At 30.6% G+C, this 13,565-nt stretch overlaps 1 protein-coding gene across 1 annotated transcript; it reads left to right on the forward strand.

Moving 5' to 3' along the window:
• The first annotated feature begins 9,562 nt into the window (after positions 1 to 9,562).
• LOC123896349 (poly(A)+ RNA export protein-like) lies at positions 9,563 to 13,135 on the forward strand. Its single transcript, XM_045946748.1, has 6 exons — positions 9,563 to 9,648; positions 9,766 to 9,907; positions 10,039 to 10,057; positions 10,150 to 10,243; positions 11,321 to 11,393; positions 12,959 to 13,135. Exons 1-6 carry the CDS (start codon positions 9,563 to 9,565, stop codon positions 13,133 to 13,135), a joined length of 591 nt encoding a protein of 196 aa, XP_045802704.1.
• Positions 13,136 to 13,565: the final 430 nt, after the last annotated feature.

Consider the following 13,565-nt stretch of genomic DNA (forward strand, 5'->3'; position numbering starts at 1 on the left):
GTCGGTGCCAACTAAGAAAAACTAACGGGACATTTAGATACTTCTTCTAATCCTTAACTAGCAGGACACCCGTGCGTCGCACGGGAGTCGCGGCGTTGCCGCTCCTCACTTGGTAAGATGAAAGGATATAATATTTGGTAAAAAAAATAGAAAAAGAACAATGGTAAAACCATCACAAAAAAACTTTAGGTCTCCGTATTAATTTAGGAATATAAATATAGATAATGTAGAAATTATGAAGAAAAAAAATAGGCTACCTTATTAATATATTAGTAAAAACATAGGTGTTGAAAAATCACAAAAAAAAACTTATGTCCATGTATTAATATATGAGTATAAATATAGTCCCATAAAAATTATTAAAAAATAGGCAATCATATTAAAATGTTAGTGAAAATATAGGATAGGTCTCGCCACAGTCATCAAAATAATTAGGTCATCGTATTAAATATGAGTATAACCAGAAAAAATTGAAAAAAAAAATAGACAACTTAATTTTTATTTTATTTTTGTTTCAAACAACTTAATTAATATATAATTAAAAGTATAAGTCCCGTAGAAACCACACAAACACAAAAGTTTCCATATTAATATATGAGTTTAAATATAGGTCCCGCAGATGTTATAAAAGAATGGGCAAACTTATTAATATGAGTAAAACACATAGGTCCCCAGAAATCACACAAAAGATTAGGATCTCGTATTAATATATAATTATAAATATAAGTCTAAAAAAAAATAGTAAAAAATTGAAAACTTCACTTGATAACATAAAATAGTAATTTATTGGGAAGTAGATTAAAAGATTAAAAAAATAGAAAGATATAATATTTGGTAAAAAAATAGAAAAAGAACAATGGTAAAACTATCACAAAAAAACCTTATGTCTCCGTATTAATATTTGAATATAAATGATAATGTAGAAATTATGAAAAAATAGGTTCTTATTAATATATTAGTAAAAACACAGGCCTTGTAAAAACCACCAAAAAATTAGGTCTCTGTATTAAATATATGAGTATAAATATATCCTTTTAAAATTATTAAAAATAGGTAACCTTGTTAATATGTTAGTGAAAATATAGGTCTCACAAAAATCATCAAAATAATTAGGTCACTGTATTAAATATGAGTATAACCCGTAAAATTGTAAAACAAAATAGGCAACTTAATTAATATATAAATAAATGTATAAGCCCCGTATAAATCACAAAAAAAGAGTTTCCATATTAATATATGAGTATTTTATAGGTTCCGTATATGTTATAAAAGAACGGACAAACGTATTAATCGTATTAATATGAGTAAAAAACATAGGTCTCGCATAAACCACATAGAAGATCAGGTTATCGTATATTAATATATGAGTATAAATTTAAGTTCACAAAAAATAGTTAAAAACTGTAAATTTTATTAATAAGAGTAAAAACATAGGCCCTGCGTACGTGTATGATATAAACTGTTGTTGTTTTGTTTGGCACACCTTGTGTCAACCAGGACTCATTATTAATAATAAAATTCATTTTAGTTTGTTCAAAAAAAAAACACAGGCACCGCAGAAATCACACAAAAGATTATATCCTTCTGTTAATGTATGAGTATAAATATATGTCAAGAATGAGCAACCTTATTAATATATTAATAAAAAAAATATGGCTCGTAAAAATGAACAAAATAATTAGGTCCTTGTATTAATATTTGATCTAGTATAACCCGTAAAATTATAAAAAAATAAACAACTTTATTAATATATGATTAAAATTATAAGTCTCGTACAAATAAAAAAAAAGGTTATCTTATTAAAGAACATGAAATCTTATTAATAAGAGGAAAAACATATGCCACTTTTTGCTTTTTCATAGCCGCCCCACAACAACAACATAGTAAACCCTATTTTTTGCTTTTTATTCTTGTTCATCTTTCAATGAGGGGTGATTTTGGATCAATTTTGATCTAAAATCACCCCTTTTTGATTGTTTTCTATTTTTTTTATTTAAATAAGTGATTTTTCACACATTCTTATGTTTCATTTGAGTTTTCTTTTGTTGTTCTTGTCTGATGTTGTTTTAATCCCGTCTTAGTGCAGAGTTTTTTAGTCTTGAGTTCGCGTCTTGGTACGGTGTCCGGTTTAATTCCGTTGTAGTACAATGTTTGTTTTGTTCAGATTTGCAGATTTGCTCCGATTCAGATTCAGTGCAGATTCACACGTACTCTACTTACTTGAATAAATGAATATTGTTTGTTGTTAGTCTAAAAAAAAAGAAAAACATAGGTCCCGTAGAATTCACACGAAAGATTATGTCCTCATATTAATATATGACTATAACTTGTAAAATTATAAATAAATAAAAAAAACAACTTTACTAATATATGAGTAAAAATATAAGACCCGTAGATATATCCAAAAAAATTAGGTTCCCATATTAATTTGAATATAACCCGTAAAATTATTTACAAAAAATAGGCAACATAATATTTTAGTCCTTTTTTTTCTCCAATAATTTTCTTCCGCATAGAAAAATCTCATAAGAATGAAAGTCATATCTTTCTTATTATATCTTTCTTGTGTGATTTGTTTATGGTTTTGTTTCTCTGACTCTTTGTAAACTTTTGTAGTCTACCTCGATACGTCTTGTGTTTGGGAGGTTTTCTATGTTAATATAACTCATTTTGGTTTGTTAAAAAAAATATTAGTCCTTATATCAAAAACAAAAAATCTTTAAAAAAAAAAAACTTCTAAAAAATGTCATTTATTTTTCAACTATTTTCAACTTTGTATTTAATTTTTACTTTTTTTTTTAAACTAAATGTATCATTTACGCGCAACTGTAGAGAATAATCCTCTTGAGGTAACTGACAATTTTTATTAATTTGAGAAAAATGGTCATATTTACCTAAAACTCTTTAAAAACTTAAGTTTATAATTTATTAATTTGATCTAATTTCTTTTATAAGAATCAGACTTGAGTTTAATTGATATTTAGTGCTGATGTAAAAACTATTTACACTTGCATACAATTATATCTAAATAGGATTGATAATTATGATGAACTAATAATCAAAGTCATGTAAAAAAAGATCGAATAAATGGAAAAAAATAAAATGAAATGGGTCGGGCCGGACTCATTAGCCCACATGGCCCATACGGGCTGCGCCGGGCTCAAAAATGTGTAGCTCAACAATAACTTGTCTGGGCTAGCCTATATATATTGCCGAGCCCACCGGACTGGGCCTGCCCATTTGACAGCTCTAATTTTTATTATATTTTTAGTCCCTAATTTTTTTTGAACATAGTTTTAGTCCCAACTAAAACTAAATTTGTTAAAATATCATTAAACTCTTAAATTTACTAAAATTTAGAATTTTGTAACATGTTATCATTGATATGAATTAAATATGAATTTTTTAAACGGCGAAATTTCAAAATAAAAGTAACAAAAATCATGACCTATAAATTAAATTTTGAGCTAGTTTTTTCTGGATGATCTTTTTATGATGTTCAAAAAATACATTCAAAAAAATCATTCAAAAATACACGCCGACTTAATAGTAGAGACTAAAACTAATCGCAGTGCGAGATAATTTTTCAGGGACTAAAATTTTAATAAAAATTAATTAAGGACTAAACTTAAAAGGTCATTATTTTGTAGGGATCAAAAATATATTTAACCCATTAGTTTTTCATAAAAATCATTTTTGAGAGTTATTGTTTTGTTTTTTTTTTTTTTAAAAAAAAGATTTTTATTAAGTTAAAATTTCTAACATGTTTAGAGGTTGAATCTCCTTTTGATAGACAGACTCCTTGTCCAGTTGCAGCATTCCAGCAGGTTTAGAGGTTCGGTCATTGCTCATGTTGTATTTGTTTTGACACATCTGTTCAATGAGCTCCTTCACTTCTTCTGCTGTTTTTGCATTGATGGATCCTCCTGAGGCGTTTAGGTGCATCCTATTTTTGCATTCATTTGAATTTTTTTATATTTATAAAAGTGACAATTATTATAGAATACAGAGAGCATGTATGTTTATAAAATGACATTCATTTTTTTTATTTTTTTTATTTATAAAAGTGATAATTGACATTGTAAAACTTTTTCACGCATGTATTCAATCAAATTATTTACTAAGGTTTTCATGACATCTCATTTTTTTACAAGTATGAGATCACATTTTAATTTGTTCCTAAAACATCAATTCAGATAACTACTTGATTGAATGTATAGGTAAAGAATTTATATATTAATCTATAAAAAATTAACCTCATGTAAAAACAGAAAAATTGCAAAGATAACTAATTAAGCACTACCTTAATTATTGTTGGGAAGAGGTTTATGAAAATGGAAGGAAAACAAAAATAGAAAAGAGATAAAAGAAAATCCTCGTTAGTTATTATGTACTAGTATTATTACCCAAAAGATGGCATTCTTATGCCTATGTCTTTCTTTATAATTATAACTAATGAAATTTTATTTTCCTTTAAGGAAAAAAACACAACCTTGCTATGCCAATTTGAGTTTTGAAAGTTGCAGTAATTGCGGAATTTATGTGTGGTCGTTGGTTCATGTAAGTGCAAGGGATGACTTTTGGAATATTGTGCGCAATAAATGTAGGGGTGAATTTGTAATTATTTAAGTTATATTGCCATAATTAAAACTATAATCTTTTTAATAACATAAATTGTATAAGCCACTATATTTATGACAACTGAGATGGGCTGAGCAACCCAATCTTATGAAGTGGGTAAACAAGTTGTCACCTTTTTTTAAATGTAAGAAATAGGCTAAATGTACAATTTCCTGCATGTAACATTAGTTCATTAAATGTTTCAATAATAGATAGGTCATTTAAGTCGTTAATTTATTGCACCATTACTCTTCCGGTTATCTTACGTTTACAAAAACTGACGTGGCCATTAATTATGATGTTAACCATGATGAATTTGAGACTTAATCTGATATGAACCATGAGACCCCGACAGTTGAGGCTCAAACCGAATGAAGGATAATTGGAAATTGAAAAAAGGATAATTCTACAATAAATCTTATATATAGGACCGAACAGAGTAATTACTTTCATTTCAAACTTTCATATATAAACATTCAAGGAGGGTCTAAAATAAAAATAAAAATACCGCACTAATAGAATTATATTAAATAAATACTACCTCCGCTCTAAATATAAAACACTGTTTATATTTCTTTTTTGGGTCCATTTCTATTAGATTCCTTTCATATTTTCAAAGAAGTTAATTCTATTTTTACCAACATACCCAAATTAAAGTACATGTTTTAATAAATACCTTAAAAAAACAATAATGAATAATCCAATAAGTCATTCACTTTCTTAAAGAATACAATTGTAAAATAGAATAAAATTATAAAAATAATATCAATTTTCAATCGGATCTTATAATTAAAGACGGAGGTAGTAATATTTGTTTAAAACGATACTTATTTTAAATCGATGTTCATTTTGAAACAATTCTTTTTGTTTAAAACGACACTATTTTAAAACCGAGGGAGTAATATTTGTCTTTTTTTGTTTTCACTGTCAATTTAATCTCATTCGAAGTTTTTTTTTTTTTGAAGAAGCTAAATTAGCCCACCCAAATTGGCGTCAGAGAGAATCGGACCTCAGACCTCAAGAGGAACAAGGGAGTAATATCAAATTCCAATTTTGATGCGTCTTTCAACTGATTCCTTAAAAGTAGTATTGTAATAAAAAAAAAAAGAGTTCAACAAAAAACGAGTTTGATGCGGCACAACACTCTCTCTGCTTCCTCTCACACACATTCTTATTCGCACATTCTTTCCTCCTTGAAGAAGGATGGAAACCATAGATTTAAGAGTGTTTGGAAACTTAAGTCCCGTCCGAAATCAATCAAGGTTGTGGAAGGTAAGTTGTTTTTTATCATCATGTCAGTCCTGTCTTCCCCTTTCTCCTTTATTTTTTGAGTAAAAAAATGCTCATTCGTCTTTACATGAAACTTTTTATTTTATATTAATTAATTTTTTTCTTTTATATTACGCAAATGTTGTTATGCCTTTACGGCCATAATGACGGTAGAACATCTTGATAGAAGGTTGACGAATAAGGTTATTTTTTACATAGTTTCGAGAAGACATGAGAGGAAAATATCTATATGAAGCTTTGAAATGGATGAGAGTATATGAGTGTGTAAGAGAGTAACAATGTCCTTATTTGGGAATATGGAATGTATACCCGTTATATCATTCGTCTGTAATATTTTTCAAATTTTTATCATATGACAATTTAATTTAATATATACTTATATAGGTTAAATTTTAAATTGATTGGGACAATGTACAACTCCATGAAATGAAAAATTATCTGACAAATATTCGTCAGATCGAAGTAACAGTGCTTTGGACGCATGACATGGCAACCTGGCAAAGGAGTAAGTATGTATATTTGTTTTTTTTATACTAAATATTTTTATTTTTTAAGAAAAAATAATTAATTTGGTTTTTTCAATTATACAAAATGGCATCTACTTGGATTTGGCAAGAGTATCCTCTAATCAATTTGTCTTTTGTGACAAGCTATGAGCTTTTTATATTACATGACATTGAGATGGATTTTGCAGGGGAAAAGCGAGTCCTAGATTCAGAACTTTGGCATGCATGTGCTGGCCCTCTTGTATCTTTGCCAGCAGTTGGAAGTAGAGTTGTGTACTTTCCATAAGGTCATAGTGAACAAGTGAGTAAAAAATGTTGTGATGTTAGATTATTGTATTTGCTATGCTACCACAGAATAAGCCTTGTGGACTGTGTGTTACATTCTTTTACTAATGGTGAGAATAAAGTAATACTAGGAATCTCTTGTTTCTGGTCCTGAGTATCCTATGCAGTACTACAGTCTTTTGTCTCTCTTTTTGTGTTTTGCTACCACGGTTTTAAATTGCGGTTGCATCACAAATTTTAATAATGCGGGGAATTGCAATCAAGTGCGGCTAATACGACTCAAATCGTGGTTGCGGAGACATAAAAACTTGGATGTTGCGGCCCAAATTGCAGCGACAAACTATTTTTGAAAGCATGTATCCTAATTCTAACTTGTCGCTTTTCTGTGTAGGTGGTTGTGTCAACTAACAAGGAAGTGGATGGTCATATCCCAAACTATCCAAGCTTACCTCCTCAGCTTGTGTGTCAACTTCATAATTTGACTATGCATGTATGTCTGGTTTATATTTTTTAGTCACAAGTGTTTCCTTTTAATTCATTTTTCCTGTTTTCGCATTGGAACCTTTTGTTTTCTATATCTAATTTCTTGTTTTGTATCCAGGCTGATGTGGAGACTGATGAAGTGTATGCACATATGACCTTGCAACCTCTGAATGCTGCTTGACCCACCGCCTTAAGCAATAACTGGTTTTGCAATTTAAATAGATATATTCATTCTTCGGCTTTTAACATTGATTGTATTTGCAGCAAGAGCAAAAAGAGGCTTACCTTCCAGCAGAGTTGGGAATTCCGAGTAAACAGCCAACAAACTACTTCTGCAAGACTTTGACTGCTAGTGACACAAGCACTCATGGGGGATTCTCTGTGCCTCGCCGCGCAGCTGAAAAAGTGTTTCCTCCATTGGTAAAACACTTGTCAAAAAGTCATGCTATACATAATTTCAAAATATTCACCAAATCGATCAACTTCTCAACTCTTCATAATTTTGACTTGCAGGACTTCTCTCAACAGCCACCTGCTCAAGAGTTAATAGCAAGGGATTTGCATGGTAACGAATGGAAATTCAGACATATCTTCCGAGGTGAGTTCAGGAACGGACTAGAAGTCTATGTTTCACGTTGAGGGCCAAAAAAAGGATCGGATTTTATAATTAAGGACGGAGGTAGTAATATTTGTTTAAAACGACACTTATTTTAAATCAATGTTCATTTTGAAACAATTCTTTTTGTTTAAAACGACACTATTTTAAAACGGATGGAGTAATATTTTAAAACGACACAATTCTTTCTTGTTTTGCTACCATGGGTTTCGAAGAAGCACGATACATCCCATCGTTAGTGCACATTTCCTAATCGGAAAAAGAGAACATGGATCTGCATTCAACAGAGAAACAAATAATTAGATATTGAATACAAATTATTTGAATTTGATAGATTTGATATGTAAAAAGATTACCTTCAATTGAAGATTGTTTTGGAAACAAAGAAATGAATGAAACGGACTATGGTGGACATAGGAGAGACAATCAAGACCAGATGCAATGAGGACGATCGCGTGTGGTCGTAGGTGTTTGGGTTTGGGAATTGGGAGGCTGCCGACAACAGATTTTAAAGAGGGAGATGATAGTATAGTAAGTAAAAAGAGTCAGAGGAGAGAAAAATTTGGGCCGAAACGTATTCCCATATTTGGAATCAATTTTTCAATTAAACAATCAACATTAAAATTCATAATTGTATTAAATGTGAAATCAACCACAGAGAAGAATGCATGAGAAGCAAGTATTCTAGAGGAGAGAGAAAGACAAATATGTCTGGCTTTATCATATTTATAGATAAGCTATTACATACATATATTATTCTTATGCAAATTAATCAATTCAGTTGTCTTGGCTTGGTGGTAAGTTAAACATATCCATATGCAAATGTAGTCGGTTCAACTCCCACCAAGGAAAGTTTTGAATTTCTTTATGTGATTTTCGTTCTATGATTAAGAAAGTTGGTTTTAGTATTAAATGTATATAGGTTTTTGTTTTGGCGCAGTATTAAATGTATATAGTTATATATGTTGAATTTTAATTTATTTTTTTTGTAAGGTATTTTACATCGATTAGGCGCATATTAAAGTCAATGAAATGCAAAATTATCTAACATATATCGGTCCAATTAGGGTAACAGTGCTTTGGACGCCTGACATGGCAGATTTACGAGGGGTAAGTATGTATGTTTTTATTTATCCTAAATAATTTAATGTATATACACCGTTCGTGTAACATTATTTTACGTATGCGTCTAATAATATATCAACACATCATGTACTATGTTTAAGAAAATATGATATGTCACTTTTATCAAATGATGTGACAACATATTATTTGATGCATTGTAAAAAAACTTTAGAGTAAAATTAATTAATTCGGTTTTTTTATACAGGATATGATATATTTTAGACCTCCAAGTATGATGAGTTACTACACTCCATTATTACATCTTGTCGGATGACATACCATGCTCGTCATTGGGTTCGGGACAGAGGTCATAGAGAGGACGGTTGTATCATATTATTTGCTTCAAAATTCGCATGGCCCTGGCTGGGGCAACAACGGGTATGCAAGATTTGCCACCAATATAAGGACTCCAATTGGCTATCTTATCTCTGGTGGAATCGTGCCAACCATGATTGCAATCCCAAAACCCGTACTTGGTCCTACTATGTTTCCTACTCGTGTGTTCTTGACTTATCAATTTGGGAATAATTTTAACGAGGTCTTGTGCTCCGCTTGGAAGGATGATTGAACCACAATATTTTCTGGAGGTTGTGACAAGCAGGTCAAGATGTGTCTACTTTTGTCTGGAGGGCAACCAATGACTGTTGATGCGCCCATAAAAGAAGATGCGTGGATACCCGAGATGAATCTTTTAGCCCCAAGAAGCTGGGACAAAACCATAAAGTATGTATATTCATTCCTTTTATTCAATTACTGTCTAAAGAGCCTAGGCTTTTTTGTATTAACAACTAGAATTTGTTGTTTCGCAAATTATTTTATGCTTTATTTTATGCTTATTAGGTATTGGGATACTAGGCAGTCCAATCCAGTACATACTCAGCAACTCCCTGATCGCTGTTATACGATGTCAGTGCGACATTTTCTGATGGTTGTGGGAACTACAGATAGGAATCTGATTATCTTCAACTTGCAGAATCCACAGGTGATATTTTATTCTAAAATAAATTTTCATAATGTGTTGTTTGTAGCTTTGTAAGGAATAGGCTGGTGTTCTAATGTAAACTATGAGTTTTATACTTAAGAGATGAATTTACAACCATGAATTCTATTCAGTTTCCAATTGGGTTAACCGGTTCTTGCTCATAATTTTTCATCATCTTGTGAAATCTGCATTTCAAAGGATGTTTCATTTATGCATTACTATTTTCTTTGAAATGCTGGCAGGCATGAAAGATGACGATTTTGGCATGAATTCTCCTTTGATGTGGCTCCGAGACACCGATAGAGATCTTCCATCTCTTAATTTTCAAGGACGGAGGTAGTAATATTTGTTTAAAACGACACTTATTTTAAATCGATGTTCATTTTGAAACAATTCTTTTTGTTTAAAACGACACTTTTAAAACGGAGGGAGTAATATTTGTCTTTTTTTGTTTTCACTGCCAATTTAATCTCGTTCGAAGTTTTTTTTTTTTTGAAGAAGTTAAATTAGCCCACCCAAATTGGCGCCAGAGAGAATCGGACCTCAGACCTCAAGAGGAACAAGGGAGTAATATCAAATTCCAATTTTGATGCGTCTTTCAGCTGATTCCTTAAAGGTAGTATTGTAATAAAAAAAAAAGTTCAACAAAAAACAAGTTTAATGCGCCACAACACTCTCTCTGCTTGCTCTCACACACATTCTTATTCGCACATTCTTTCCTCCTTGAAGAAGGATGAAAACCATAGATTTAAGAGTGTTTGGAAACTTAAGTCCCGTCCGAAATCAATCAAGGTTGTGGAAGGTAAGTTGTTTTTTATCATCATGTCAGACCTGCTTTCCCCTTTCTCCTTTATTTTTTGAGTAAAAAAATGCTCATTCGTCTTTACATGAAACATTTTATTTTATATTAATTAATTTTTATTTTTTTATATTACGTAAATGTTGTTATGCCTTTACGGCCATAATGACGATAGAACATCTTGATATATGTTGAATTTTAAATTGATTGGGATAATGTACAACTCCATGAAATGAAAGGAAAATAGAGGGAGTAATATTTGTTTAAAACGACACTTATTTTAAATCGATGTTCATTTTGAAACAATTCTTTTTGTTTAAAACGACACTATTTTAAAATGGAGGGAGTAATATTTGTTTTCACTGCCAATTTAATCTCGTTCGAAGTTAATTCTGTTATCAAGTGGTTTCAACCCTCTCCCAAACGCAGTTGCGTGGGATTGAACAAGGGAGTAATATCAAATTCCAATTTTGATACGTCTTTCAACTGATTTCTTAAAGGTAGTATTGTAATAAAAAAAAAAAGTTCATCAAAAAACGAGTTTGATGCGCCACAACACTCTCTCTGCTTCCTCTCACACACATTCTTAATCGCACATTCTTTCCTCCTTGAAGAAGGATGGAAACCATAGATTTAAGAGTTTTTGGAAACTTAAGTCCCGTCAAAAATCAATCAAGGTTGTGGAAGGTAAGTTGTTTTTTATCATCATTTCAGACCTGTTTTCCCCTTTCTCCTTTGTTTTTTGAGTAAAAAAAATGCTCCTTCGTCTTTATATGAAACTTTTTATTTTATATTAATTAATTTTTATTTTTTTATATTACGTAAATGTTGTTATGCCTTTACGGCAATAATGACGGTAGAACATCTTGATAGAAGGTTGACGAATACGGTTATTTTTAAATAGTTTCGAGAAGACATGAGAGGAAAATATCTATACGAAGCTTTGAAATGGATGAGAGTATATGAGTGTGTAAGAGAGTAACAATGTCCTTATTTGGGAATATGGAATGTATACCCGTTATATCATTCGTCTGTAATATTTTTCAAATTTTTATCATATGACAGTTTAATTTAATATATACTTATATAGGTTGAATTTTAAATTGATTGGGACAATGTACAACTCCATGAAATGAAACATTATCCGACAAATATTCGTCCGATCGGAGTAACAGTGCTTTGGACGCATGATATGACTACCTGACAAAGGAGTAAGTATGTATATTTGTTTTTTTATACTAAATATTTTTATTTTTTAAGAAAAATTAATTAATTTGGTTTTTTCAATTATACAAAATGGCATCTACTTTGAGCCTGCAGATATGATGAGTTTCGTCAAAACATCGCTAAATCCGGTTGGGGGACACACCCTATTGGTGATCGGTTTTGGGAGAGAGATCATCTGCGGAGTAGACATAAAGTATTGGATTATCCAGAATTCGTTGGCCCCTATTGGTGTCATCATGGCTATGCGAAATTTGCAATGAATATATGGACCTTATATGGTTACCAGCTTATTTAAGACTGTTTCTGTTTAAAAGTTCGTTTAAACATATTGTCATTTCATACTTATAAACTAGTTCAACCGCTAATTTTACCAAACACTACAAATTCAATCAGCTAGTTTATTTGTTATAAGCTAAAAGCTAACATACCATAATTAAAGTACATGTTTTAATAAATACCTTAAAAAAACAATAATGAATAATCCAATAACTCATTCACTTTCTTGAAGAATAAAATTGTAAAAAAAAATTATAAAAATAATACCAATTTTCAATCGGATCTTATAATTAAGGACGTAGGTAGTAATAACTAATTTAAGAAATTTGTAACAGAGGGAGTAATATTTGTTTAAAACGACACTTATTTTAAATCGATGTTCATTTTGAAACAATTTTTTTTGTTTAAAACGACACTATTTTAAAATGGAGGGAGTAATATTCGGTCTCTACAATGTCTCAGTTTGTTTCAGCGCCACAACCTCAATCACCACCACCTATGCAGGCTCTCTCTTCACTATGCCATCAGCAGAGTTTTTCTGATTCAAATGTGAACTCTTCAACTACTATTGTTTCTCCTTTGCACAGTATCATGGGTTCGTTTCCGTAGGATGAAACATCGCACCTTATGAGCCTACCTAGAACAAGTTCTTGGGTTCCTGTTCAAAATTCAACCGGTTGGCCCACCAAGCTTGTTGCGGTGGATCCACTCCTTTTTCTTCGGGAACATCTCAATGTATGCTGCCTCAGGTGGAACAGTTAGGAAATCCACAGAATACCGTATCTCAAAATGCTATTACATTGCCACCGTTTCCTGGTAGGGAGTGCACAATTGATCAAGAAGGGAGCAATGATCAGCAAAGTAATCTTTTATTTGGTGTCAATATAGATCCCACGGAGCAGGATGATGAGCAGTGGCGGAGCTAGCCTAAAAAATGGGGGCGGGCCGCTATAAATATAAATCGAATATCCAAAAAAAATTTACTAAAAAAACAGTATATATATATATATATATATATATATATATATATATATATATATATATATATATATATATATATATATATATATATATATATATATATATATATATATATATATATATATATATAAAGCATATCATATTTAAGGGTGTATCTAATTTGAATATCTAAAAATAGTCAAAAGATGAACCATTACAATTTTTAACAAATAAATTTTAAAAATATATTATGAAATATATTTTATGTCAATTCATGTGTAATGTGAAAAATTGATTCTTTTTAATTAATTCTTGTATTTATGTTTATAGTATTATATGAATCTCTTTAAAAAAAAAAGTTTAACAAAAGATTGATCAAACATGAATTTTTATACA

This window comes from Trifolium pratense, linkage group LG7 (assembly GCF_020283565.1).
Source record: "Trifolium pratense cultivar HEN17-A07 linkage group LG7, ARS_RC_1.1, whole genome shotgun sequence".
Taxonomy (NCBI): Eukaryota; Viridiplantae; Streptophyta; class Magnoliopsida; order Fabales; family Fabaceae; genus Trifolium; species Trifolium pratense.

What these genes read in the sequence shown, in the direction of transcription:
- LOC123896349 (XM_045946748.1), top strand. Translation starts at nt 9,563, where the DNA reads ATGACTGTTGATGCGCCCATAAAAGAAGATGCGTGGATACCCGAGATG. An exon ending in CTTAATTTTCAAGGACGGAG is followed by an intron (nt 10,244 to 11,320) that starts GTAGTAATATTT and finishes TCCTCCTTGAAG; the next exon opens with AAGGATGGAAACCATAGATT. An exon ending in ATCAATCAAGGTTGTGGAAG is followed by an intron (nt 11,394 to 12,958) that starts GTAAGTTGTTTT and finishes ATGCTGCCTCAG; the next exon opens with GTGGAACAGTTAGGAAATCC.